The sequence below is a fragment of the Dama dama genome, chromosome 5 (genome assembly GCF_033118175.1).
Source record: "Dama dama isolate Ldn47 chromosome 5, ASM3311817v1, whole genome shotgun sequence".
Lineage (NCBI taxonomy): Eukaryota > Metazoa > Chordata > Mammalia > Artiodactyla > Cervidae > Dama > Dama dama.
Window position 1 is genome coordinate 119,338,372 of NC_083685.1, and position 27,905 is coordinate 119,366,276.

At 48.4% G+C, this 27,905-nt stretch overlaps 1 protein-coding gene across 1 annotated transcript; it reads left to right on the plus strand.

Moving 5' to 3' along the window:
• The first annotated feature begins 136 nt into the window (after positions 1-136).
• RAB40B (RAB40B, member RAS oncogene family) lies at positions 137-26,419 on the plus strand. Its single transcript, XM_061141246.1, has 6 exons — positions 137-392; positions 21,170-21,230; positions 22,860-22,920; positions 23,530-23,607; positions 24,263-24,485; positions 25,389-26,419. Exons 1-6 carry the CDS (start codon positions 251-253, stop codon positions 25,658-25,660), a joined length of 837 nt encoding a protein of 278 aa, XP_060997229.1. The 5' UTR covers positions 137-250; the 3' UTR covers positions 25,661-26,419.
• The last annotated feature ends 1,486 nt before the right edge of the window (positions 26,420-27,905 follow it).

A 27,905-nucleotide genomic window follows, 5' to 3' on the forward strand; every position in this document is an offset into this window, starting at 1 on the left:
GGGGAGCGGCCTGGAGGCGGAGACGAAAGCGAGATGGATGGGCAGCCAGCCAATGAGAGCGTATAGCTGCCCTAGCAACTGCGGCCGGCCAATGGCTGGGCGGAGCCCGAGTGCGCGCTGTCAGGCTGCGGGGACCGCGGGGCTAGCAGTGCTCCAGGGACCTCTGGACCCGCGCGGCGCTGGACTGCCAGGCCACCGCCTCTGCGCTGTCCCGTGGGCTGGGCATGGGCGCGGGCGCTGGCGCGGCACGATGAGCACCGGGGGCAGCCCGGTCCGCGCCTACGACTTTCTGCTCAAATTCCTGCTGGTGGGCGACAGCGACGTGGGCAAAGGCGAGATCCTGGCGAGCCTGCAGGACGGTGCGGCCGAGTCCCCGTACGGCCACCCCGCGGGTGAGCGCCGGGCCGGGAAGGAGTCGGGGTGGAGCGCGCGGGGGCTGGGGAGGAGAGGGGCGCAGGCCCGAGAGGTAGGCGGGGGAGGGTTGCAGGGGAGGAGAGGAGAGGGGGTGGAGAGCGCGGGGGCTGCGAAGACGGGTAGCTGGCCCGGGGAGGGGCGCCAACGAGCCGAGCAAAAGAGGCCGGGGAGGTACGGGGTCCCGAAGGGGAGCGCTCCGCGGGCGGAGGGAGCAGGGAGATCAGGGAGGGGAGCAGGGGGCGCGGAGCCTGGGAGGGAAAGCGAGGCCGCCGAGGCCCGGAGAGGAGGGGTGGAGCGCGCCGGGACTGTGAAAGAGAGGGGACGCGGGACCCGGAAGGGGAGCGCCGGGCTTAGGGCCGTCGAGTCTCTGCCTGAATCCCGCTCGCACGACGCGGGCAGCCCCAGCTGCACACCCCGAACCCTGGACATGGGGGACCCAGGGGACTGGTGGGGGTGCGGCTGGGACGCGCGCACTCCGAGCGTGAGGCGGGAGCGAGCGGCTGAATGGGGCGCTGGGGTCCTCCTGACCTGGGGGTGACTGCCAGACGACCGCACAGTCCGGGTTTGGGGAGGAAGGTTGGCGGGGCTGCTCCAGGGTGTCCTGCCGGCAGGGCGCATTTGGCACACGACGAGTCTGGAAAGGACGCGTGGGGATGAGACGCCGGCGAGGGGCTGGGAGCGTGGGATCGGAGCACAGCGGGGGCAGGCTCGCAGGTGGTGGCTCTGCGCGTGGGTCGGATGGAAAGGGAGGGAGGGGAAGCACAGCGGACACATCTCGAGGCTTCTCCAGGGTTCCCTGTGTGTGGAGGGGCTCCTCCTCCTGGTGGATAGGCCTGAGAGGGCAAGGTTCCCTAGTAACTCTAGGGAGCATGGTCTGGGGTGCAAGAAGGGAAGGACCGACAGAGAGTGAGGGTCCCAGGGTGACGGGAGACCAGAGGACCCGATGGCAGCCTACAGGGGGTCCGGGAAGTTTCTGGTTTGAGAGCAGCAGCCCCTGAAAGAGGGTGGGCATTAGGAGGAAAAGAAGGGCAGCAGGGAGGAAAGTGGGCGGAACTTGGGCCAAGAGGTGGGGGGACCAGGTGTTCCCGCAGTGCCCAGGTCTTTACCCACCACAGGCTGCTTGGCCGGTGCAGACTGAGTGGCTGTGGAAGGAGACCTGTGGATGTTCACCCCTGAGCTAACATCTCAGGGGCAGGAGCCACATTTCCAATACAGAGGCTGCTGCTTGCTGTCTGGTTCCTGGGTAGCTGAGGAAGGCAGCCTAGGGAGTGGAATCTTAATGTTCAAGCCTGCCTGGGGCTGCTTCTTGTCCTGGTCAGCCAGGGTAGGACTGAGAAGACAATGGGCGGCACAGTGAATTGGGGAAGGCTTGAGATGCGGGCATGAGCTGACGGTGAAAACCTGGATCCATTCTCACACTGCAGTGCATATAACAGTCACCCCCTGGTCCTATGAAAATGCAGATTCTGATTCTAGAACAGACTGTCCAAGATGATGTCATCAGCTACATGTAGTTTATTACGCTTAAAGCATGTTAGAAGAAATACAACTAAAAGTGTGCATGCTCAGTCACTTCTGTCACATCCAATTCTTTGTAACCCTATGGACGATAGCCTCCATCCATGGGATTCTCCAGGCAAGAATACTGGAGTCGGTTGCCATGCTCTGCTCCAGGGGATCTTCCCAACCCAGGGATGGAACCCAGGTCTCCTGCATTACAAGTGGATTCTTTACTGCTGAGCCACTGGAGAAGCCCTAAAAGTGTGCATTAGCCACATTTATAGTGCTGGACAGCCACTTGCGAGGCAGCAGAAGTGCTGGACAGCGCAGTGCTGGGTTTAAGCTCTAAGAGGCTGGGGAGCTGTGACTGTTTCCTCCTCAGCTGGGTCCTCTTGGTGTGGGGCTCAGTGAATGGATGGGCCAGAGGTGAAGTAACAAAACTTTCAGCAAACACAGTGCTGTGTATGTTTGGGGGGAATAGGCTGTGGAACGTTGTCTGTTCTGTAGTAGATGAACAATGTGGGGGCAAAAAGGAATGTGGACCAGCGTTTGCACAAAGGTCCTTCTGGCTGGTGTGAGTGGAGGCTTGGTGCTTCTGCTCTGTTACTTTCATTCTATGTGCTGAACCGAGACTTCCAACAACTAGTTAGTGATTTCTCCTGAAGTTTTTTCCTTGACACAGAGGGAGGATTTAGGCTAAAAAGACACGTTCCACAAAAGGTCTTGTCAGCTTGGCTTGAGACGCTGCAGATAGATGCGCCCTCTGTGGGTCTTTGATTTACTAAAAGGTTTTTCTTGGATTAAGAAAAGAGACTATGGGGCCTCCCTGGTGGCTCAGTGGTACAGAATCTGCCTGCCAATGCAGGAGACAGGGGTTCAATCCCTGATCCGGGAAGATCCCACATGATGCGGAGCAACTAAGCCTGTGTGCCACAACTATTGAGCCTGTGCTGCAGAACCCAGAAGCTGCAACCCTTGGGCCCAGGGGCTGCAACTTCTGAAACCTGCGTGCCCCAGAGTCCATGCTGTGCAGCGAGGGAAGCCACCACAGTGAGAAGCCTGCGCACCAAAACTAGAGAGTAGCCCCCACTTGCCACAACTAGAGAAAGCCCACATAACAACAAAGACCTGGGCAGCCAAAAATAAATAAATAAAACTATTCACAACTGAACAAGATTATGAAAAATTGTAAGAAATTGGAATCATCATAATTATTATTTTAAAGATACATTTCACTCTGAAACAGTGTGGGTGCTTCTGGCAGAAAAGGTGAGGGCCTTTCAGCCTCACAACCCATCTCCCTCCACCCTATGCCTGAGTTCAGAGGCTGTTTATTATATTCAGGTTGCCCAGGTTCCAAACACCCAATTCTGCATAGTAGCTACAGTGCCCACAATTGCTCAGTGTTAATTCAATATTTCAGAGTCCTCTGTGCTCACCTGTAATCTTTTATTTTGCCGTCCCTCTGATTAGCTAATTTCATTTCAATCATTTTTTGAGGAAGGGCTCATGAGTGTTTCCTAAGCATTTTCATGTCTGACACTGTCCTTTGCCTCTATCTTTGAACACTGTCTTGGCTGGGTGTAATAGTCTCAACTGCTGTTTTCTTTCCCTCAACCTTTGTAAGTACTGCTCCCTCCTCTGCCATTGGATGTGGGGAAGCCTGAAGTCAGCTGATTTTTTTTCCCTATACGGGGTGATTTGCATTTTCTTCACGAATTTCTGAAGGGTTCCTTCCTTTTGCTTCATTTCTTGAGCTTAACCAGACCATGTCTCAGAGCTGAAAGCTTCATTTTGTATTCCCGACACACTGAGTACTCTTTCAATTTGCAGATTTTTTTCTCAATTTTAGGGAAATTTATCTTATGTCCTCAAAACATCTTCTGGTGCATTTATTGGTGTTTCTACTTCAGCGACACCAGTTGTATTAGTTTCCTGTGGCTGCTGGGCAAATTGCCACAAATGTAGTGGCTTGAAATAATACAAAGTCTCTTACAGTTCTGAGGGGTGGTAGTCAGCACAATCTCATAGGCTAAAATAAAGATCAGCAGGCCTGCATTCCTTTCTGGAGGTTCTAGTAGTGAGTCTGTTTTCCTGCCTTTTCCACATTCTAGAATCTACCTTTGTCTCTTGGCCTGTAGGTCCTTCCCCACCTTCAGGGCCAGCAGTGGGGGTTGCGGGGGTCTTTCTTGAATCTCATCATTCTGAGCTGGACTCTGCCTCCTGCCTCACTTTTAAGAAAGGTTGTGATCACACTGGGCTTCCCAGGTGGTGCTAGTGGTAAAGAACCCACCTGCCAATGCAGGAGATGTAAGATATATGGGCTCGATCCCTGGGTTGGGAAGATCCCCTGAAGCGGGGCACGGCAACCCAACCTAGTATTCTTGCCTAGAGAATCCCATGAAAAGAGGAGCCTGCAGGGCTACAGTCTATAGGGTCACAAAGAGTCGGACATGACCAAAGAGACTTAGCACGCACGGGTGTGATCACACTGGGGCCACTAGATGATCCAGAATAATCTCTGTATCGTAAGATCACCTCACTAGCAAAACTTAATTCCCCTTTGCCATGTAACCTAACATATCCACAAATTCTGTGAATTAGGACATGGATCTCTTTGATGGGCCATTATTCTGCCTGTTAGTAGCTCAGTTGTGTCCATCTCTTTACAACCCTATGGACTGTAGCCTGCCAGGCTCCTCTGTCCATGGAATTCTTCAGGCAAGAATACTGGAGTATCTTAGTTTCCCAACCAAGGATCAAACCCATGCCCTCTACAGTGAAAGCACAGAGTCCTAACCACAGGACCACCAGAGAATTCTCTAATTTTTCCTTACTTTTAAAATTTTCCTCTTTTTCAATTTTTAAAAACTTCTTTACAAGTTCATTAAAAAACTTTCCTTTGAACTATTTTACCAACTTCATGTTTTTATTAGATTGTTTCATTGCATGAAGTAACTGGAATGAATTTCCATCTGCTCCTGGGCTCACATTTTTACAAGTTGAATTCTGTTTCCCATTCCTTTTTAAACTTTTGTTGAAGTATGAATCATACATATAGGAAAATGTACCTATTATAACTGCATAGCTCAGTGAATTTTCACAAAGCTAACAAACGCATGCAACCAGCACCCCGGAAGCGCAACACCAACAGGTTCCTGGGCCCCCAGTCCTTCCGCCAGCCACCACACCCCAAAACATGACCGCTGGCCAGGCTTCTGACAGCATGGGTCATTATTTTTTCGTTCATTCTGTGTAAAAATTAGAGCTGTACTGTGACTGCTTCTCTTGCTCTCATTGTGTAAGACTCTCCTGGGTCATATATGGTTGTGGATGGTTTATGATATCCCTGGTGTGAATGCGCCCTGATCTATTTATTTACCCACCCTGCTGGGGTTGGCATTTCTGTGATTTCCAGCTTCTGGCTGTTGTGATTAGTCCTGCTGTGAATGTTTCCACTGTGCATCTTTGGAATACCAAAGACCTATTTCTGTCAGAATATACCTGGGATGGCTGAGTATTGTGGCACACATATGTTTAATTTAAGAAGATATTCTGAAAATGTTTTCAGTTTGGACTCTTGCTGCCAAGTTTGGGAGTTCTGTTTGCCCACATCCGTACCAACACTTGGTTCTTGTTCTTTTGCATTCTAGCCCTTCTGGAAAGTATAGTATAGTTTGAATTTGTATCTCTCTAATGACTGATGAGATTGAACACCTTTGTCCATTTTTCATTAGGTTGAATTTACTGGGCAGTGCGGGTGTTTGAAAAAATACATTCTGGCTGTGAGTTCTTTGTCAGAAATACGTATCGTGAGTACCTACTCATGTGTTGATGTGTTGCCTTTAATCCCTTTAATAGTATTTCTAAGAACAGAAACCCTTCATTTTTACATAATCCAAATGATGGGTATTCATGGTGGGGCCTCTGGGTGCTGAACAAGTCTCTGCCTGTTCCAGGCTGGGGATGTCCTCTGAGGCTCCACTGTCTTATCTCTGACTTTGGAGGCTGCTGTCCCCCTGGACTGAGGAATGGTGGGGGGTGGAGGTCAAGACACATTCTTTTCCAGCTGGATACCCAGTAGAGACCCCCTTCCCCGGCATTGCTTTGTCATTCTTGTCGCAGCCGGGGCACCAGACAACCCCCCACCTGCATGCTTTCTGCTCTGCAGGTGGGTCTGCTCCGTGCTCTCAGGAGGAGCTGCTGTGGATCCCTGTGTCTGTCTCATACCCGGGCAGCTCCACCTGCACGTAGTCTGTGCTCTGACACAGTCTGGTGAGGCCTGGCTTCTCCACCAAGGACCTTCTGTTTTCCTCCTAGCCTGCAGTTGGAGGGCGGGGTCTTGGGTTCCTGATCCTGTCCTGCAACCCAACTCCTGGGAGGAGCAGGAGGGTGCATGTGAGCTGTGGAGACCTCTCACTGGGTGGCCCATTGCCCAAGGAGCTGTCCTTCCATCCCATGAGTGACATGTACACTCACGGTCCTGCCAGGCCTTTACTGGCCCTGGAGCCTCACTGCTGTCCAGTGGGTTGGTGCTCAGTCCTGCCTCTTCACCCCTTGGAAGTCCTGCTCCAGGCAGAAGTGGAAAGAAGGCCTCAACAGCCAGGATCCAGAAGGAGGCAAATCAAGGCTGCGGCTCATCTTGGGTCCCCCCTGGGCTCGGGCTGGAGTGTTCCTGATGCCACCTTCATACCCTTTCCTTCCCTGACTGCTGAGTTTCTACATTTTGTTCATTTCATGAGTGATGGGAGTGGATCACACTGACATTAAAAGCTACAATCTCTCGCCTTCCAGTTTTTTTCCTTCCCAACAGGAGACTCACTGTTTCTCTGACTACTTTCTTTTGACTGTTTCTCCAGCTTCCTTTGCCCAGCAGGAAGCTCCTATCTTTCTTTCTCCATTTCATGTTTGCCAAGAGCTAAAAATAACAGTTCCCACTTATTGAGAGTATAGAAGAACCATGGTGTGAAATAGGTTATTTGTCTTTTCTCTTTGCCTTTGACAGTCTTTCTGCCAGGAGATGCCCACTCTCTCCTGCTACCTTCTAGATGCTGCAGACAGCTTACAGGGACTCTGCCCATCTCCCTGGGCAACCACTTTAGGATTCAAAACACGATTTATAAAGTCATCACTTTCCAGTTTGAACTGAGAGTTGAGTCGTGTTTTATCCTCCTTATTCATGGTCAAACTCCTTCATCTCCCTCAGTATCACTTGTGAGCACTCAGTAAACTTAATGCATTGGGTTTTTAAATTTATGTCATAAATACTTCCATGTATTTGAAAATTATAAAAAAAAAAAAGTGCATTTGTATGAGATTTTCTTGTTAAAAGTCCTTGAGTAAGTCCTACCTCTCCTGTGTCTTTGTGGGATCTTCTCCCTGCAGTGGTGACAGCCCCTTTAGTCTGATCTCTAAGTCCTGCAAACCCCCAGTCCCGGGTGAACCTGACTTTAGGCAATGGACAGGGAAGGGCTCAGAACTAGCCAGTCCAGGTTCCTTCCAGTCACAGACTCAGCTACCAGAGCCAGAGGCCCACCCACCACCCCTTGTGTCCTTTGCTACTGTCATGGGATGCCTGGTGGCTGCAGGGTGAGCTCAGCCAGGTAATCACAGCCTCCAGGGCCTGCCCAGGTCCTGCCGGCCACACCTGCTTATTCGTCACTGGCCCAGGAGCTCAGATTCGACATGTCCACTGTTAGGGGTGAAGAGAGGCAGCGAGGTGTATGGAAATGGCTGGCATATTGCTGAGCACTTGCAGGCTGTGGTAGGCTCACTTCACCTTAAGAGATTGTTTTGAACCTCTGTTTCAAAATTTCCAGGCTTCTTTAGCTTAATTGGGGGCAAAGGGTGAATTGTGTATAAACAAAAACAGAAGAGCTGCAATGCCCGAGGGGCTTGGACCTAAAAATATCAGTTATGTAGATTTTGTCAGATCCACAAAGAAGACAATTTAAAAGGGGCTGTGATGTAAGACAGCAGCTTCAGTGACGTCTTCAGGGTTTACCTTCTTCAGAAGTGAGCTTGCCTCCTTGGAGGCCTCAACCAAATTCCTCACTTGGCTTGGGTTACCCTCCCCTCTCCTCCTCTCCAGGAGCAAGGGTGCCGGTCCATCCACCCATTTGCAGGGGCTCCAGGGGCTCCTAAAGCTGGGCTGACTGCAGCATGCTGGCTTAAGATGCTACCAGCATTTCATCAGTTTGCTAACGCAGATGACTTGTCTCTTTAGGTGATCTTCTTTTTTTTTTTTAAGTTTAGTTTTGGCTGCACTGGGTCTTCCTTGCTGCATGAGAGCTATTCTAATTCCTTTCGTTTTCCATATAAAATTTAGCTTTGTCAATCTACCCACCCCCAAAACATCCAACCAGGATTTTTGACTGAAACTGAATCTATGAATCAATTTGGGGAGAACTGCCAACCTAACTATACTGGGTCTATCAATCCAATCCATGAACACATTATTTCTCTCCACTTATTTATGCCATCTTCTCAGTCAACCGGCTTTCATCGTATTCCTTGCCCCAACATCTTGTCTCTTGGATTCATTGACCTGTTGTGTGGCAAGCAGGGGGAACTTGGACCTGATCACTGAGCCCTGCTGGTGGCCTGAGTCCAGGTCTAAGCAGTGCCCACATTAAGGGGTGACCTTGAGACCTGGCAGGGGCAGCTTTGCAATTTGAAGGGGCTGGGACCCTCTGAGGTGTCGGGGCTCTGGAAAGAAGGGGTAGTCGTTGGGCCATATCAAGTGATAGTTAGGGGAAACTCTGGGTTACCCCTAATTTCATTCTTGGTGGGTGATGTACTGGGTCCCATCAGTATCTGGTTGGTGGAGCTTGTTCTTGCTGTGGGATTTCACAAGGCCTGAATACAGTAGCTTAGCACATAGATTGTTAGGGGAAAAGGCGGGCATGACAGTGGTCCTGTCCCTGCCAGGGAAGGCATGGGAGTTTAGCCCCCAAATGGGGAGTGAGCAGCTGGGGCAGCTAAGAGCTGGGAGCTGTGTAGATGAGCTGGGGTAGCCAGGGTCAAACCACTTTGCTATATTTTTTTTCTTTTTGTCCATACTACGTGTAGCATCTTAGTTCCCTGACCAAGGATTGAACCCTTGCCCCCTGCATTGGAAGTTCAGACTCTTAACCACTAGAGTGCCAGGGAAGTCCCCACTTTGCTATCTCAAAGAGAAAAACCAGGAAGGAGAAATGTACAGGGAATACACTTTCCTCTCTGGTGATTCAGACAGTAAAGAATCCGCCTGAAATGGGGGAGACCTGCGTTCAATCCCAGGGTTGGGAAGATCCCCTGGAGGAGGGCAGGGCAACCCACTCCAGTATTCTTGCCTGGAGAATCCCCAGTGGACAAAAGGATCCTGGTGGGCTACAGTCCATGGGGTCACAAAGAGTTGGACACGACTGAGCGACTAAGCACAGACTCTGAAAAAGAGCGGGACTTGGGGTGTGGAGGGAGGTGGGAGGGGGGATCGGGATGGGGAATACGTGTAAATCCATGATTGATTCATGTCAATGTATGGCAAAAACCACTACAATATTGTAAAGTAATTAGCCTCCAACTAATAAAAATAAATGGAAAAAAAAAAAAAGAGCGGGACTAGTGTGGACTTCAGTAGCTGCTCTCTGCGAGGTATTCTCATATGATGAACACACTTCAAATCCCCATTTAAAATATGACACTTTTAGAACCACTTAGAAACGTGAGGTAGGCTCTGAGCCATGGGTGAAGCTTGGGCCTGTACCTCAGCCCTGGGGTCTCCATGCTTCTCCCATGCTGAGCCCCCTCAGTCCTATGAGGTGCCCCAGCATTTCCCAACAAAGTGCCCTTCTGATCTGAAAAGCCGGGCAGGGTACATCTTGGGATAGGACTTACCTATAGATTTTTTTAAAGGTGAAATTCACATAATATAAAACTAGTCATGTTAAAGGACTTTTCCTGGTGGCTCGGCAGTAAAAAATCCACTTGCCCTGGAGAAGGAAATGGCATCCCACTCCAGTATTCTTGCCTGGAGAATCCCATGGACAGAGGAGCCTGGCGGGCTACAGTCCACGGGGTCGCAAGAGCTGGACATGACTGAGCAACTAACACTTTCACTACTATATATAAAATAGATAAGTAATAAGAACCTGCTGTATCACACAGGAAACTCTACCCAATACTCTGTAATGACTGATACGGGAAAAGAATCTGAAAAAGAATGGATATATGTATATGTGTAACTGATTCATCTTACCGCACACCTGAAACTAACTCAACATTGTAAATCAACTATATCCAATAAAAAGTTGTTTAAAAGAAGAAGAAAAAAGAAAAAGAATCCTCCTGCAATTCAGGAGCTGCAGGAGACACGGGTTCCATCCCTAGGTCAAGAAGTTCCTCTGGAGGAGGGCATGACAACCCACTCTAGTATTCTTGCCTGGAGAATCCCATGGACAGAGGAGCCTGGTGGGCTACAGGCTACAAGGTCACAAAGAGTTGGACACGACTGAAGCGACTTAGCACACACATATGCAACCGTGTTAAAGTGAATCATTCATTGGCATTTGAGACATTCACAACCCTGTAACTTTCTAATTTTAGAACATTTTCCTCATCCCTGCAAGTGGAAACCTGGACCCTCCCTCACCCCTGGCAGCCAGCACTCTGCTTTCAGATATTTTAATTCAACATAAGACATGTTCTGAAAAGTCAGGTTCTCATGATGAATACGTTCGTCAATGATACTTAGCCGGTATTTACATGTCTGGATCCTCCCAGTCATAGAGATAGAATTCAGCAGGTGCAGGAGGAGCTGAAATAGATTATTTACACATCCGGTGGCCTCAAAGTGTAAGGAGTGGCTTAGCAGTTGACATTTGCTTTTTCTTTTAGGCTAAAATTATCTCTCTTCTTGTCTCTGTTGTTCTGATTCACTCAGTGAACATTCCGACAGGTTTTGTTCTAGGAGCTTTGGTGTATTTTTATTTTATTTTGATGGACAGAGCTCTTGGTGAATTGGCTGAGTGCACCGAATGTGTGTTACACCTTCTGAGCCTAACACGGACATTACTGCTGTCAAAACTATGAACCAAAAAGTAACAGTCAGAGAAGAGGAAGTACAATAAATAGGCACATAGCAAACACATAAATGGAGGAACATTAAAAAGAAAAACAAAAAATGATTCAATAAATAAGTGGATGAAAAAAGAGACCCTCCTCACAATGAGGCTTTGAACCTGGCATGACTAGGTGGGACTTGGGGGCTTCTCCGTGGTGGACACAGCCTTGATGGAGGGTTTATCTTCTGGGACCCAGAGGCCTGGGGAAGAATGGAGCTTGTGCTGATCTGAGGCCACTGCTGGTGGCAGGTCTCAGACATGAGCCATCTGGGAAACTGAGGCACAGGAAGAGGGAGGGAGAAAGAGAAAGATAAATACCGTATTCTAACACATATATACAGAATCTAGAAAAATGGTACTGAAGAATTAATTTACAGGGCAACAATGGAGAAACAGACATAGAGAATAGACTTATGGACATGGGGAGAGGGGAGGAGAGGGTGAGATGTATGGAAAGAGTAACATGGAAACTTACATTACCGTATATAAAATAGATAGCCAATGGGTATTTGCTGTATGGAAACTCAAACAGGGGGTCTGTATCAACCTAGAGGGGTGGGATGGGGAGGGAGATGGGAGGGACTTTCAAAAGGGAGGGGAATATATGTATACCTATGGCTGATTCATGTTGAGGTTTGACAGAAAGCAGCAAAATTCTGTAAAGCAACTATCCTTCAATAAAAAATAAGTTAACTAAAAAAAGAAAAGAAAAGGGAGGGAACTGCTGGTCATCAGGAATGGGATTTTCTCAGGTGCCACAGAGCTTCTCCTTGCAGGGTCTTCACAGTCCTATATGGGAAACCTGTGGGGTCCCCGGTGGGCTAGCCCATCTTTGCTCCCACTTTCCACCCTACAGATCAAAGGGGAGGAATGTTTTCTCAGGCTTTATTTCCCATCCCCCCCAACCCTCCCCCTCAACCTCCCCTGTTCTTCCCTGTCCCAAATTCTCAGCTACAGGGATGAAGGAGGTGCCTGCCATGGGAGTGGGTCACTCAGCTGCACAGATGGGTCTGTGCAGGAAGAAGGATGGGTCTCAGCTCTAAAGGACATTAATACTGATGGAGACCATGTGGGCCTGGGTCTCCAGAGCACACATGGCTCGGGGTGGGTGCCCGACGGTTCCAGGCATCACGGTTGGTGTGCGGAGCACAGGTGAGCCGGCAGGGGTTGGCCCTGATGAGAACTACCACCAGAGTCAGGGTTCAGTTTGGGTCTCAACATTAATAGTTACATCATCATCGCTGAGTTAGATTTTTAAAATTATTTATTTATTTTTATTTATTTATTGGGCTGTACCACGTCTTAGTTGCGGCAAGTGAGCTCTTAGTTGTGACATGTGGGATCTAGTTCTGCAACTAGGATTCGAAGCTGGGCCCCCTGCTTTGGGAGTGTGGAGTCTTAGCCACTGGACCACCAGTGAAGTCCCTAGATTTTCTTTTAAATACATGTTTGGTGGTCAGTTGCTAAGTCATGTCCGACTCTTTGTGACCCCACGAACTGTAGCCTTCCAGGCTCCTCTGTCCATGGAATTTTCCAGGCAAGAAAGCTGGAGTGGGTTGCCATTTCCTGTTCCAGAGTATCTTCCTGATCCAGGGATCGAACCCATGTCTCTTGGGTCTCCTGCACTGGCAGGCGGGTTCTTTACCACTAGCACTGCCTGGGAAGCCCAAATACATTTTTACTGTTAGTGAAACTCCGGGGTGTGGAGGGCATTGTGCTCTACTTTGGGAAGATGTTAAAAGGTACTTCTGTAGCTTTTCCAAGATTTGTGTGTCAAGTTTTCTCTGTCTTTCTCTCCAGTCACTGTGCTTCATGGGTTTTCTGTCAGACAGAGCATTTTCTGGTGCAGTGTCCACTCAAAGAAACTTAAGCAAAGAGAAGTGTGTGTGGCCTCATGTAACTGACAGGTTGAGGGGTGTGCCTGATTTCAGGCATACTGGACTCTCCACTATTCCTTCTCTTCAAAGCTGCTTCCTGCCCATGCCCCATCCCTGCTTCTTCTGTGTTAGGTTAATTTCCACCTGGGGAGGAAGCTGGCCCCAGACAATTCCAAACTATACGATTGTTGCAAGCTATGATGCCAATGTGGAGAAAACAATGAAGACACTCTCTCTCCCACCTGCTTAGTCAGTCACTCTCCAGGGTTGTCAGCTCACTGGTTTTTATATCATGTCCACCATTGGGAGTTGTTATCTGCAGGAGGGCTGGTCCAGTAGGAGCTTTGCGGCTGTGACCAGAGGCAGAATGTCAAAAATTAACAAAGATCTTGGAAATTGCAAATGTGATGGCAGAAATAAAATTTCCAAAGAAAGGCAACATCTTATTAATAACATCTCAGAGGAAGAAAGCATCATTCAAGAAAGTTTCCCCAGGGACTTCCCTGGTGGTCCAGTGGTTAAGAATTTGCCTTCTAATGCAAGGGATGAATGTTTGATCCCTAGTCTGGGAACTAAGATCTCATATACTGCGGAGAAGCTTGGCCCGTGTACCACAGCTAGAGAGCTCGGGTGCCGCAACTAAGACACGATGCAGCCAAATAGCTAAATATGAAAAAAAAAAGTTTCCCCAAATTGAAAGATTTGCATCTCCAGACTGAAAGAGCCCATTGAGCGGTCAGCAAAACAATGACGAATAAAGATGCCCCATAATAAGGCTTGGAACTGCAAAACACCAGCGTCGAGGAGAAAATCCCCTCATACCTTGCCAGAGGAAAGGTCAGATTGCATTTCTGAAGGAAAATTATTAACTACCTCAGCTCTGGGCCTATCTAAACTCAATAAGGAGTAAGGGCAGCCTAGACATTTATTTATGTTGTGTCTAGGGCAGTCACTCTTCATTGAGTTTAGATAGGCCCACATCTAGAGATTTAGATGACTAGGGAGATTATAGGGAGGAGTTAGTGATAATTTCGAGAAAACTAAGCAAGTAAACCAAAAGGCAATCTTTAACTCTGGAAGAAACAAACAAACAAAAAAACTCAGGGACTTCCTTGGCAATCCAACTAAGACTCTGTCTTGCAATGTAGGGGACACAGGTTGGATCCCTGGTTGGTGAACTAAGATCCCACATGTCACACAGTGTACCGAAAACAAAAACAAATTGTACATGAAGGACAGATAAACATAGTACACCACATGGGTCAGTTCTGGACAGTGTTCACTTGGTCATATTGATGTAAAATTGAATATTGATTTAGCTAAAACAGCAACATAACTAGACTCTGTTAGTGTGTGCATGTATAAATGAGAGAGAGAATGTGTGTTAGAGATAGAGGCAGGGGGTAGGGCAGTGAAACAGAACTATATTTTCACCTTCTGTAATGGAAAATTGGTTAGGACTTGGTGCTTTCACTGGCATGGGCCCATGGTTCAATCCCTAGTCAGGGAACTAATATCCTACAAGCTGTGCAGTGAATCTAAATAAATAAATAAAATGGAGAGTGGAACACAGGTGTGGTACATTTTCCACACTAAGCCCTAGACAATGATGTGACCCCTGAAACCATGTGTGTCCACAACTCATGAAAACAAAAACCAAATATAGTTTTAAAAACTCATTTTAAAAGTATGCTTAAGAAGACCATCAGGAATGAATTCTTTTACATTTATGGAAACTTTTTTTTATTGTGGACCTAAAATATAAGTACACTAGGAGACTTCCTCGGAGAAGGCAATGGCACCCCACTCCAGTACTCTTGCCTGGAAAATCCCACGGATGGAGGACCCTGGTAGGCTGCAGCCCATGGGGTCTCGAAGAGTCAGACATGACTGAGCAATTTCACTTCCAATTTTCACTTTCATGCATCAGAGAAGGAAATGGCAACCCACTCCAGTGTTCTTTCCTGGAGAATCCCAGGGACGGGGGAGCCTGGTGGGCTGCCGTCTATGGGGTCGCACAGAGTCAGACAAGACTGAAGCGACTTAGCAGCAGCTTCAGCAGCAGCAGGAGACTTTCTAAATCAAAGGAGCCAGCCCAGCTCATGCGGTAGATTAACTTCCTTTAGGATAAAAGTGAAACAGCCCTCTAGCCTGTGAGTAGCAAGCGTCTTCTCTCATTGTCTGGAAGCAGATGTGCCAAAGCCCACGTTATCTCCAGATGCAAAAATAGATACCCAAGTGTACTTATGTATTGCTTCAGGCAGACAGTGAAAAACCTTTAAGCATTCCAAGGGAAAAACTAAATATTTGTATCTGTGTGTGTGTGTGTGTATGCAAAAAAAAGCATTAGTCCCTCAGTCATGTCCAACTCTTTGTGACCCCAAGGACTGTAATCTCTGTCCATGGAATTCTCTGGGCAAGAATCCTGTAGTGGGCAGGCATTCTCTTCTCCATGGGATCTTCCCAACCCAGGAATCGAACCCAGGTCTCTTGCATTGTGGGCAGATGCTTTACCATCTGAGCAACTTCAAAGTTAACTTTTATGTATGATGGTGGTGGTTTAGTTGCTAAGTCATGTCCCACTCTTGTGACCCCATGGACTAGCCCACCAGACTACTCTGTCCATGGGATTCCCCAGTCAAGAATACTGGAGTGGGTTGCCATTTCCTGCTCCAGGGGATCTACTCCATCAGGGATCAAACCCATGTCTCCTGTATTGAAAGTGGAGTCTTTACCACTGAACCATAAATATATACTTCTATATTCTCTATATATAAATATGTATCAGTTCAGTTCAGTTGCTCAGTTGTGTCTGACTCTTTGCAACCCCATGGACTGCAGCACGCCAGGCCTCCCTGTCCATCACCAACTCCTGGAGTTTACTCAAACTCATGTTCATTGAGCCCCCATCCAATCATCGAATCCTCTGTCGTCCCCTTCTCCTCCTGCCTTCTATCTTTCCCAACATCAGGGTCTTTTCAAATGAGTCGGTTCTTTGCATCAGGTGGCCAAAGTATTGAACTTTCACCTTGAACATCAGTCCTTCCAATAAACACTCAGGACTGATCTCCTTTAGGATGGACTGGTTGGATCTCCTTGCAGTCCAAGGGACTTTCAAGAGCCTTCTCCAACACCACAGTTCAAAGGCATCAATTCTTCAGCACTCAGCTTTCTTTATGATCCAACTCTCACATTCATACACTACTGGAAAAAACATAGCCTTGACTAGACGGACATCTGTTGGCAAAGTAATGAATGTTTCTGCTTTTTAATATGCTGTCTAGGTTGGTCACAACTTTTCTTCCAAGGAGTAAACGTCTTTTAATTTCATGGCTGCAGTCACCATCTGCAGTGATTTTGGAGCCCAAAAAAATAAAGTCTGTCACTGTTTCCACTGTTTCCCCATCTATTTGCCATGAAGTGATGGGACTGGATGCCATGATCTTAGTTTTCTGAATGTTGCGCTTTAAGTCAACTTTTTCACTCTCCTCTTTCACTTTCATCAAGAGGTTCTTTAGTTCTTCTTCACTTTCTGCCATAAGGGTGGTGTCATCTGCATATCTGAAGTTACCAATATTTCTCCTGGCAATCTTGATTCCAGCTTGTTCTTCATCCAGCCCAGCGTTTCTCATGATGTACTCTGCATATAAGTTAAATAAGCAGGGTGACAGTATACAGCCTTGACGTACTCCTTTTCCTATTTGGAACCAGTCTGTTGTTCCATGTCCAGTTCTAACTGTTGCTTCCTGACCTGCATACAGATTTCTCAAGAGGCAGGTCAGGTGGTCTGGTATTCCCATCTCTTTCAGAATTTTCCACAGTTTATTGTGATCCACACAGTCAAAGGATTTGGCATAGTCAATAAAGCAGAAATAGATGTTTTTCTGGAACTCTCTTGCTTTTTTGATGATACAGTGGATGTTGGCAATTTGATCTCTGGTTCCTCTGCCTTTTCTAAAACCAGCTTGAACATCTGGAATTTCACAGTTCATGTATTGTTAAAGCCTGGCTTGGAGAATTTTGAGCATTACTTTGCTAACATGTGAGATGAGTGCAATTATGTGGTAGTTTGAGCATTCTTTGACATTGCCTTTCTTTGGGATTGGAATGAAAACTGACCTTTTCCAGTCCTGTGGCCACTGCTGAGTTTTCCAAATTTTCTGGCATATTGAGTGTAGCACTTTCACAGTATCATCTTTTAGGATTTGAAATAGCTCAACTGGAGTTCCATCACCTCCACTGGCTTTGTTCCTAGTGATGCTTCCTAAGGCCTACTTGACTTCACACCCTAGGATGTCTGACTCTAGGTGAGTGATGACACCATCGTGATTATTTGGGTTGTGAAGATCTTTTTTGTACAGTTCTTCTGTGTATTCTTGCCACCTCTTCTCAATATCTTCTGTTTCTGTTAGGTCCATACCATTTCTGTCCTTTATGGTGCCCATCTTTGCATGAAATGTTCCCTTGATATCTCTAAATTATGTACAGTTTATATGAAATATATAATGTAATTATCATTGTATTTATTATGTGTATATATTATATGCATTCATACCTATTTATTATGCATATATACACTCTACTTATTAAATGTGTATATATTCTATTTATTTATTGTGTATGTGTGTGGGTGTCTCATGCTACATTTGCCCCAGTGCTGACTATTGCTAAAGGAAGGACATAAGCATTCGAAGGGATTTAAAGGACTGTAAAGAGAACCTTGGTAGTTGCTACAAGATGTAATTTCAGGACTTCCCTGGTAGTCTAGTGTTTAAGAATTCTCCCGCCAATTCATGGAACACAGGTTTGATCCCTAGTCTGGGAAGATTCCACATTGCTGCTGAGCAACTAAGCCGACACATCGCAACTACTGAGCCTTCTAACTCTAGAACCTGTGCTCTGCAACAAGAGAAGCCACCACAGTAGGCTCACTTGCCACAACTAGAGAAAGCCCGAGTGCAGCAGTGAAGAGTCAGTACAGCCAAAAATAAATAAAATTAAATAAATAAAAAATTATTTTTAAAAGATGCAATTACCCAAATCTGAAACTACTGACCTAAACACTCTCTGGCATCTATACTGTGTCCTAAACACTTGGATGATGTGTCCTCAGAACGTGAGGCTGAATATTCTGCCATCCCCACCAGACACGTGGCATTGCCCTTAACCTACTTTAAGACAGGAGACTTATGAAGAAGACTTTTTTTTTTTGGTTGTGTTGGGTCTTCATTGCGGCAGGCGGGCAGGCGGGATTTTCGTTGTGGGTTCAGTAGCTGCACATGGGCTTAGTTGCTCGGCAACATGTGGGATCTATCCTGACCAGGAGTAGAACTCGCATCCCCTCTATTGCAATCTGGATTCTTAACCACTAGACGTCCAGGGAAGTCCCCTGCCTTTGGGGCTTTTGCATACCGATTAAAACAGGTAAAATAGTTTAAGATGAGTTTTTTGAAATTTTAACAATTAGGAGCCTTTCCAATTCAAATGATCCAAGAAACTAGCCCCACAAATATTTTCTGCTGCTAACCCAATTTTAAGTCTTCCCAGATAGCACTAGTGGTAAAGAACCTGCCTGCCAATGCAGGAGACATAGAGATGCAGGTTCGATCCTGGGTTGGGAAGATCCCCTAGAGGAGGGCATGGCAACCCACTCCAGTATTCTTGCCTAGAGAATCCCGTGGATGGAGGAGCCTGGCGGGCTTCGGTCCATAGGATTGCAGAGTCAGACACGACTGAAGCGACTTAGTATGCATGCACACAATCCAACTTTAGAAAAAAGAAAAGCTTTTTATTACTCTAGTTTCCAGGAGACCCTGCCAGCAGGGTCAGTCAGAGACTAACTGACATAGTAAGCAATTATCCTCTGCTGGCTTCTTCTGAGTGTTCACACAAAAATCAGTTCTGGAATGCCAAAAAAAGAATCCCAACTTGGTCATTTCAAGGCAGGATTTCTTTTAATTTCCAATTAAGTAAGCACTTGCAAACATCAGTTCTATATAAACCCAGCTTGTGTCCCCATAGGTGGCTGTCAGTCCGTGAGCTGTTTGGCCTCTGAAGCACAGTTTCCCATTATCGATTTGGTTGCCTAATTCAGAGGTGAGATATGATCTGAACAACTTCCTGAGTGTGGCTGATGAGCTTTGTGCTGCTTCTGAGTCTAGCTCTCCAGGGAGTTACCCCCAGGATTGGCTCGACTTTTTTACGTATCTTAGTTTCACCCTCTGACAGTCTAAAACCACTATGGGTGCTCGGAGTACTGGGTGATCAGCTTTTATCTCATGTGTCCCCAGAAGAACAGTGGGATCTGCTGTAAGGACTGCTGCTCATCTGGAGGATTGATCCCCGGACACCTCCCTTAGGTTCTCAGTCACCTGGGGACACCTTGTGGCAGGAAGGAGCTGATGTCCCTTGTTCTTGGGGCTGAGCAGGCTGGCTTGTGTCATTGGCAAACTGTTTGGTCAGACCATGTATCGACTTGTTTTTTTTTTTTTTTTTTTTTCTTTCTTCTTAATTGAAGCCAAATTTAACAAAACCCCAGCTGCCTATGTTTCTTTGAGCATCCTGCCCAGACTTCCCTAGGACTCTACCAAGGAAATTCACCAGTGCCCCTTAAGACTCCAAGTCAAGTACAGAAGACCTTAAATAAAAGTTGTAGGATCATTACTTAAACAGTGACATCTGGATATCAGGAGAGCTCACCAGAACACCTGAGGAGTACAGAGAAGCCGGCGGGGCTCAAAAGGCTGATACTGAGCGCCCATTCAGGGTAGACCCCGGGTGTCCTCCGGTGGGTGTCTCTGATATCCTGTCAACTACACCATGAGTGTCAATGAAAAATTAATCAATTAGTCTAAGAAAGAAAATGAAGGGTTTCCCTGGTGGCTCAGATGGTAAAGAATCTGCCTGCAATGCAGGAGGCCCAATTTCAACCCCTGGGTTTGGAAAATCCCCTGGGGTAGGAGATGACAACCCACTCCGTTATTCTTACCTGGAGAATTCCATGAACAGAGAAGCCTGGTGGGCCCTAGTCCATGGGGTTGCAAAGAGTTGGACATGACTGAGAGACTAACATTTTTCAAGAAAGAAATGGAAAATTTTATTTGTACCAACCTGTGAATTATAACCTGGGAGACTGTCTTTTGGAAAGCTCTGAGGACTGCTTTGCCTGTCACAGGTCTAAGCACAGTTATAAACGTTTTTGAGACAAAGGGATATACATCAAAAGGCATGTTGACGGTTTACATAATCTAGGTCTGCTCATCCAAAGCAAATCCAGGTCATCATGACCCCTCACAACATTAGGAAAGAAGGTTATCTCCTGAGGAGTTATCAAGTGCTGACCAGGCCATCCTGATGGTTTACAAAACTAAGAAGGAATGTTCTCTCCTATGGGCTTCCCTGGTGGCTCAGCGATAAAGAACCTGCCTGCAATGCAGGAGATGCAGGTTGGATCCCTCGGTCAGGACGATCCCCTGGAGGGGGGCATGGCAACCCACTCCAGTATTCTGGCCTGGAGAATCCCATGGACAGAGGAGCCTGGTGGGCTACAGTCCATAGGGTCACAAGGAGTTGGACACAACTCAAGCGACTTAGCAGGCACGCACGTTGTCTCCTATGGAGGTGTGGTCAATGCAGATGTCCAATACACAAGGCAGAGGAGGGAGGCAGTCCATGTGGGCAGAAAAACGATCTATGTCTAAGTTTTTCTTGTCTAGCCATAGTACAGGAACTTTACTTCATCACCCTTGTGCATGTAGGTACATGTTTCATCTTTGCATAGTTGAGATAATACTTCATTACTAATTTCATTTGCTACACACTTTTACCTTACATTCTCAGTGGGATAACTTGGGAGGAAAGGAGTGCCACGTTCTAGCCCTGAGTCCAGCAGAGACAAGGGTGTGTGACTGGGCTGCCCACAGTTTCTCAGCAAACCTGGGGCCAGCAGGCCGTGTGTAGAGCCAGTGGCAGAATGGTTGTGGGGGCTCCTGCTGCCCACCTCTCAGGTTGTGGCAAGGGCCTGGGCACTGAGCTGGAGGCGGTGGTGGTAAGGGAGGAGTGGAGGTTGGAGACTGCTTCAGATAGAAGGTAGGTGAGGCTGGGGGACCAGGGTCCAAGTAGAGTCCAGTTCAGCTGCCCTGTGAGCGCTGGATCCCACCAGTGGGAAATCCTTTCTCCCCCAGCATGAGATTGTCTCTCTGATCTGCACCTTTTACCAGAACAAGACTTTGTGGAAGTGCTTGGCACTTAAGCTGCCTCAACCCTCTTTCACAGGCATTGACTACAAGACCACCACCATCCTGCTGGACGGCCGGCGGGTGAAGCTGCAGCTCTGGTGAGTCAGGGGTCCCTCCTGACCCCTGAACATGGGGTGGGGGGAGCTGTCCTGCCCCTTGGGGACTCTGATGCCATCTGAGGGAAGATCCACTGCTTCAGCCCCAGCCTGACCCAATGGCTCCCGAGGGAGTTGAGATCTGCATGGGCCTCGGAGTCAGTCCAAAGCATGTGGCCTTCTTCTGCCTCGCTGGTGCCCAGAGGGGCCATATGCTGTGACCAAGCTCAACAGGGTGGAGGGTGGACGGGGATGGGAGTGTAAGAGGCCAGGGTGTCGCCCAGCTCTGGATCGGGTCTCTTTCTTGGTCCCCACTCCTGGCAGCCTTGGTTCTGATGCTCTGGTGTGATACCCCTGGCCCTCCAGCTCCAGGGGTGGGTGACTAGGGTTTTCCTGCTGTGACTAATCCCTGGGTTGCCCCTACGCCATGTGGCTTTCCTGACCACCATCACTAGCTCCTGTGTCATCCCCTCTCCTGGGCCACCTGCATGGTTCCATTCTCCCGCCTGACCATGCCAAATCTCTCTCAAGGCCACAAGTGTCTCCAGTGGGCCCAGAGCCGCTTCTCCCACCCCCACCCACCCCTAACCAGCAGCAGTAAGCCCCCAAGGCTGACCCGGGAAGCCTCTCTCCATGATGTCCGCTCGATGTCCCTGTCCCTGCTGACTCTCAAATCTCTTTTCCCTTCCTTCCTCCCCAGAGACCTCCTGAGGGCTCCCCTCTCAATCCAAACTTTTCCTGGACTCAGAAGTCTTTTGTAACAGCTGCTCCTGTTTCTTTGGCATCTGAAATGGAGCCAATGTGCCTGGTTGGGGGTGGTCAGTCCACCTCAGTGAATGCCCTGAGACAGGGTGGAGTCCGTCCCAAAGTGCTATTCTTCTTAATCCTGATGAATGCATCCCAGGATCATTTCCTCTTATTGAGGAACATAGGGGTGTATTCACAGGGCTGGCTTCTTGTGATCTTTTCTTGCCAGATCTTAGTTCCCCGACCAGGGATTGAACCTACACCATTGGCAGTGAAAGCAAGGAATGCTGAGCACTGGATATCAGGGAACTCCCATGATGTTTTTTGAGTTAATTGAAGTGGAGTGACCCCACCAAATCCTTTGGCCTCTTTCTCCCTCAATGTAGACTCACATTCCTTACTACATAGCTTTATCTCCAAATTAAACAACATTTTTTTGTTGTTGTTAAAAACCTAAATTAGATTTATTGAAATGTCAGAATTATTATGTGGAAACCCATTACTCTGGAGAAGGGAAATGGCAACCCACTCCAGTATTCTTGCCTGGGAAATCCCATGGACAGCAGAGCCTAACGGGCTATAGTCCATGGGGTCGCAAAGAGTCGGACACGACTGAGCAGCTAACACATCACATTTCAACCCATTACTACTTTCTCTAGTTGACTTTTCAAATAATTAGAAAAGAGAAAGGGCCCAGAAGGACATCTCAAGGTCTGGATCTCTCCAGGGAAAATGTGTCCAGCGTTTTGTTGGGAGCTTGGACTTTCCTTTGGGATGGTCACTGACTGATAATTATAAAATGTACTTGCTCTGGCTCCCAAGTTCAAAAACCCTGTTGTCAAGAAGCAGTGATTTCTTCTTACAGGCATCTAATATCTTTTCCAGGGACACATCGGGTCAGGGAAGATTTTGTACCATATTCCGCTCTTACTCTCGTGGCGCACAGGTAACATCCCTTGAACTGGGAGGTCAAACTGACTTTAATAATGACGTTCGGAATGCTCTTTAATGGATACTTGGAGGACAAGGCAATTAGCTTACATATAAGTTGATGCCAGAATCTAAAGTTGTGCTGTGGACTGTTTGGTGACTCCCAAGCCTTCAGCATCAGGGGGGTGTGGTTGCATGTGTTGCATTTGTACATATGTGTGCATGAGTGGTGTGCACTCACGTGCATTTATGCATGTGCATACATAAACATGCAGGCATGTGGGTTGTGTGTGCGCCACATTCACATGCGTGTGTGTCTGCACATGTGTGGGAACTCTCTGTCCAGGTGGGTGGGCTCTGCAGTCCCCCCACATTCCATGTCCCTGGACCAGCTCATGAATGTGGGGAACTGAGCTCCAGTACCCAACTCACCTTCACATTTGAGGGTTTCTCCATGAGCTTATGAAATTATCATTGGAAATGATCATGTAGCTGCTACATTTGGCACATAAATTTTAAAAAATGTGTTTTGCGTTAAAATAAGTAGAATGACTGTTTAGCTCATTGTGAGTGTGTGCCTGAGTGGCCTGCGTGCTGGCCACTGAGAGGCCTGTTGCCTCCCCAGGGTGTGATCCTGGTGTACGACATCGCAAACCGCTGGTCCTTTGATGGCATCGACCGGTGGATTAAGGAGATCAATGAGGTACAACAGGGGCAGGGCTCCCTCCCTGTGGGCCCACGGAGGGGTGGGCAGGGGAGCCAGGGCACGAGGCTCCAGCCACAGCAGGGAGGACATGTCGCCTCCTAGCACAGGATGAGGCCCTGCACACAGTCAGGTGGGTTGACCAGTGGTGACTAGGCTGCTACCTGCTGGCACCCTGAGCAGCCCAGCTGCCAATGGGGACTTCGAGTGGTCAGTCCCACCCACTGTTGTGAGTGTCCTGGGGTGGCTGTAACAGCTCACCACAGACTGTATGGCTGAACACAAAGGAAACTCATTTTCTGAGTTCTGGGGTCAAAGTCCAAAATCAAGGTTGGCTCCCTCTGTTAGAGAGGAGGATCCTTCCTGCCTCCTCCAGCTTCTGGTGTTACTGACCGTCCCTGGTCCTTGACCTGTGGACGCCTCAATGCATCTCTGCTCTGGTGTCCTGTGTCCTCTCCCCTTCTTAAAAGGACACAGTAATGGGATATCGGGTCCACCCCAAGACCTCATCTTAACTAATTCCATCTGCAAAGCCCCTACTTTCAAAAAAGGACATACTCTGAAGTTCTAGGTGGATATCACCCCAGGACACCTGTCATACCAACAACAAAGCTTGCACCTGACCCACTTTCCTTGCCTCTTTGTCACCCTTTAGCATGCCCCGGGGGTCCCTAAGATCCTGGTGGGGAACCGCCTGCACCTGGCCTTCAAGCGGCAGGTCCCCACAGAGCAGGCCCAGGCCTACGCGGAGCGCCTGGGTGTGACGTTCTTCGAGGTCAGCCCGCTGTGCAATTTCAACATCACTGAGTCCTTCATGGAGCTGGCCAGGATCGTGCTGCTGCGGCACGGGATGGACCGGCTCTGGAGGCCGAGCAAGGGTAGGTGCTCCTCCAGGCTGCCCAGCAGCCCCCCAGCACTCAGCCTCCCAGGACCTGCCCCCAGGTCGCTGTCTCCATTCTCATAAATCGGAGCTTCTGCCCCTTGGCATTAGAGCCTCTTGGGATGGAGTGTCCTCTGGTGGGGGCATCTCCTATGCTGTGGGTGAGCTGCATCCTTGGTCTCCCTGCCCCCATTTGTGAAAACCATCAATGTCTCTAGACTTTGCTGAATGACCTAGGGAGTCAAAATCGCCCCTAGTTGAGCAGCACTGTTCTGAAAATTATTAGGACCTTGATTCTAAAAGAAGCCAAAGCCCTGGGTTGTGTTTCTTCTGTCTGATCCTCCAGGGGTTGAGGAGTGCCCTGACCGCACCAAGGGTGAGACACAGTCTCTGTTCCCAGCAGGCCCCTTGGAAGCCCTGCTTTATCTGAGCAGGGACTCTGACTCCGTTATAAAACGAATGATGTAGGTGAAATATAAGTGACAGCATTTGCTTTTCTGGTGTATTCTCCAGTATGTCTTTATAAAGCTGACAACACACATTTTTTGGGTCAGCTACTCAGTTGGGAAGCACATTTCCTGAAGCCCTTGGCCTCAAGCCCCAAAAGCTGGTTGCATTAATCCTAAGGAGACCTCATTGGCCATCACCGGGCAGGACTCATCTCTCAGACCCAGTGGGAGAGACAGTGGTGGTCTCAAGTTTGGAGGCAAACTGGGTTTAAGGAGACGGAAGCAGGACCACCCATTTCTAATCGCCACATGTAGGCACAGCGTGGGAGACTGGGACTTGACACCTTGCCCCAGAGTCCCAGAGAGAAGGGTGGACAGGCGTCCTGCTGCCCCGGTGTTGCCCCCATGCCCAGGACAACACAACTGAACCAGGTTTCCTTTTCTCTCCCAAGTACTGAGCTTGCAGGACCTGTGCTGCAGGGCGGTGGTGTCCTGCACGCCTGTGCACTTGGTGGACAGGCTGCCGCTGCCCACGGCCCTCAGGGGCCACCTCAAGTCCTTCTCGATGGCCACCGGCCTGAATGCCAGGATGCTGCATGGCCGCCCCTGCTCCCTTGCCACCAGCTCCGGCCACAAGAGGACCAGCCTCCGAAAAGCAAAGGGCACCCACCTCCCCCAGAGCCCCCCCAGACGCTGCTCCAGAAACAACTGCAAAGTCTCTTGAGGAGGGTACAAGGCAGAGGAGGGGCACAGATGGGACGGGGAGGCCGTTCTGGATCCAGACGCCCGCCAGTGTCGTGGTGACCACGTGGCCCCAAGCAATGAAACTGAGGCTGGTACCCTGCTTACCAGATACTTCTGCATGGATGGGCATGGGCTCTTATTTCAGACATGTGTTTATAAAGGGAAGAACTCTGGATAACATGGAATTTTGAATGTAACGTATCATGATTGCAGTGCAACTTTTTTCTTAAAGTAACTACTTTTTATAAGAATGGTGATATGTTTGTGATGAGTATAAATTCTAGGGACTACAAAAAGTGGGAATGGAGAGAGAAGTTAAGAATTTTCGACACTATGAGGGGTCTTTTTATAAACCTCCTTTTTAAGGTCAAAGCACTAATTTATAAGACACCATAGATAAGTTAGAGATTACGCACAGCCAATCTGTCCAGCTTGTGTATGAAACGGATTTGATCAAGTTTTTGCTACGTTATTTACTACGTTTTAGGATAAGTGATTTATATGCATATTTTCTGTAAATCTACATTTTTTTGTACAAATGTTTTACGAGTTACGACGCTAAGGGAAGAAAATGCCAAAGATATTTCTAGTTACAGTGAATACACTGCAGCACGGTTACACCAAGTCCAGATTGGCAAGAGAATGTCACTCAGAGCCGTTTTCAGCTAAGAGTGAAGCGAACACTGTTGTTTAAGAATCGATGTTTCTTGACAATAAAAAGTATACTTGTTTCTTGGTAGACTCGTTGGCTGCTTCTTTCTGGTTTTGTGTACTTCCATCATCCTTGATCCCATTTGCTTTATTGCCTATTTCAGTCACCAGAGTCAGTGCTAGTACCTGGCATTGGCAACAGGGCTGTGTCCCTGACCTGAGCCATGGAGTGAAAGGATGCCTTTTCCTGAAAAGAACGCAGAGGCAGACAGTGGGGCCTGAAGGGGCAGCTGTCCAGCCTGTGTCTGTACAGGACGAGTGGGAGGTGCTCTGGCCCCAATGCATGGGGCATCACTGCCCAGCACAAGTGACGTCAAGATTGGAGCTGACTCTGCCAACACTCCCGGCAGGGCCTCCTTCCTGGTTCTGTGGCTTGGCTCTCTGTGGCAGACGGAAGATGCAACAATAGATTAAAAAAATAACTTTCAGAGAAGAGAAAACACCCAGATGTCCTTAGTTTCTGTTAGTAATTTATAGTTTTTGTTTGCTCTTTGGGCTGTACCACCTGGCATGTGGGATCTTCATTCCCCAGCCAAGGATTGAACCCACACCCCTGGCAGTGGAAGTGTGGAGTCTTAACCACTGGAGCACCAGGGAAGTCCCTGATTTATAGGTTTTTAGAAATTTAAAGAAAGCGACACCTTCAGAGATGGTGGAGCTGTGGCCTGGAGAGGAGGAATGAGCTTAGCTGCTGCTGGTCACCCAGCCCCCGGGGCATGAAGGGGACAAATGTCCACAGGGGAGCAGGTGAGGACATAGCAGGTAAGCCTGGAGGGGACGGTCTCTCTGCAAGGGGCTTTGGGCCTTGGAGGACTTGCTGGAGGACTGTCGCATCCTTCTCTCTGTTGGGCAGTGGATGAAGAAAGGAGAGTGAAGAGCTGACCTGCTGACCACGAAGCCAGACAGCTGAGGTGGGGTGTCACTTCCCTGACCGCGACCAGCAGAAAAGAGGAGTCCATCCTGAATGCTGCCCCTCTCCCCACCCTTGAAGGGTACAAAGAAGTACAAGGTGCAGGTTCCCCAGGTAGAGGGGAAGAGGCTGGGGAGAGATGCCTGGTCGCAAGGCTAAACCAGGCCCCTTCTTTCCCTTTTCATTGTTTAATTGAAGGACCCCTGGGGCCACCAGAAGCTGGAAGAGGCAGAAGAGAGCTCTGCCCACACCTGGATTCAGACTCTGGTCTCCAGAACTGTGAGATGCAGATTTCTATTGTTTTAAGCCCCCTAGTTTGTAGCGATCTGGTATAGCAGCTCCAGGGCTCACACGAGAAAATAAGTTATGCTTCATAGTAGAAAGTGCTATCAAAGTAGCATTCCTGTGAAATAAAAATAAACCCTAATACAGTGGCGCTAGTGGTAAAGAACCTGTCTACCAATGCAGGAGATCTCGGTTTGATCCCTGGGTCGGGAAAATCGCCTGGAGGAGGGCATGACAACCCACTCCAGTATTCTTGCCTAGAGAAGCCCAATAGACAGAGGAGCCTGGTGGGTATAGTCCATAGGATCACAAAGAGTCG

Bases quoted from the DNA above. Each gene is read 5' to 3' on its own strand.
- RAB40B (XM_061141246.1), top strand. From the start codon at position 251: ATGAGCACCGGGGGCAGCCCGGTCCGCGCCTACGACTTTCTGCTCAAA. The intron at 393-21,169 runs GTGAGCGCCGGG...CCTCTTTCACAG, and splicing joins CCCGTACGGCCACCCCGCGG to GCATTGACTACAAGACCACC. The intron at 21,231-22,859 runs GTGAGTCAGGGG...TATCTTTTCCAG, and splicing joins CGGGTGAAGCTGCAGCTCTG to GGACACATCGGGTCAGGGAA.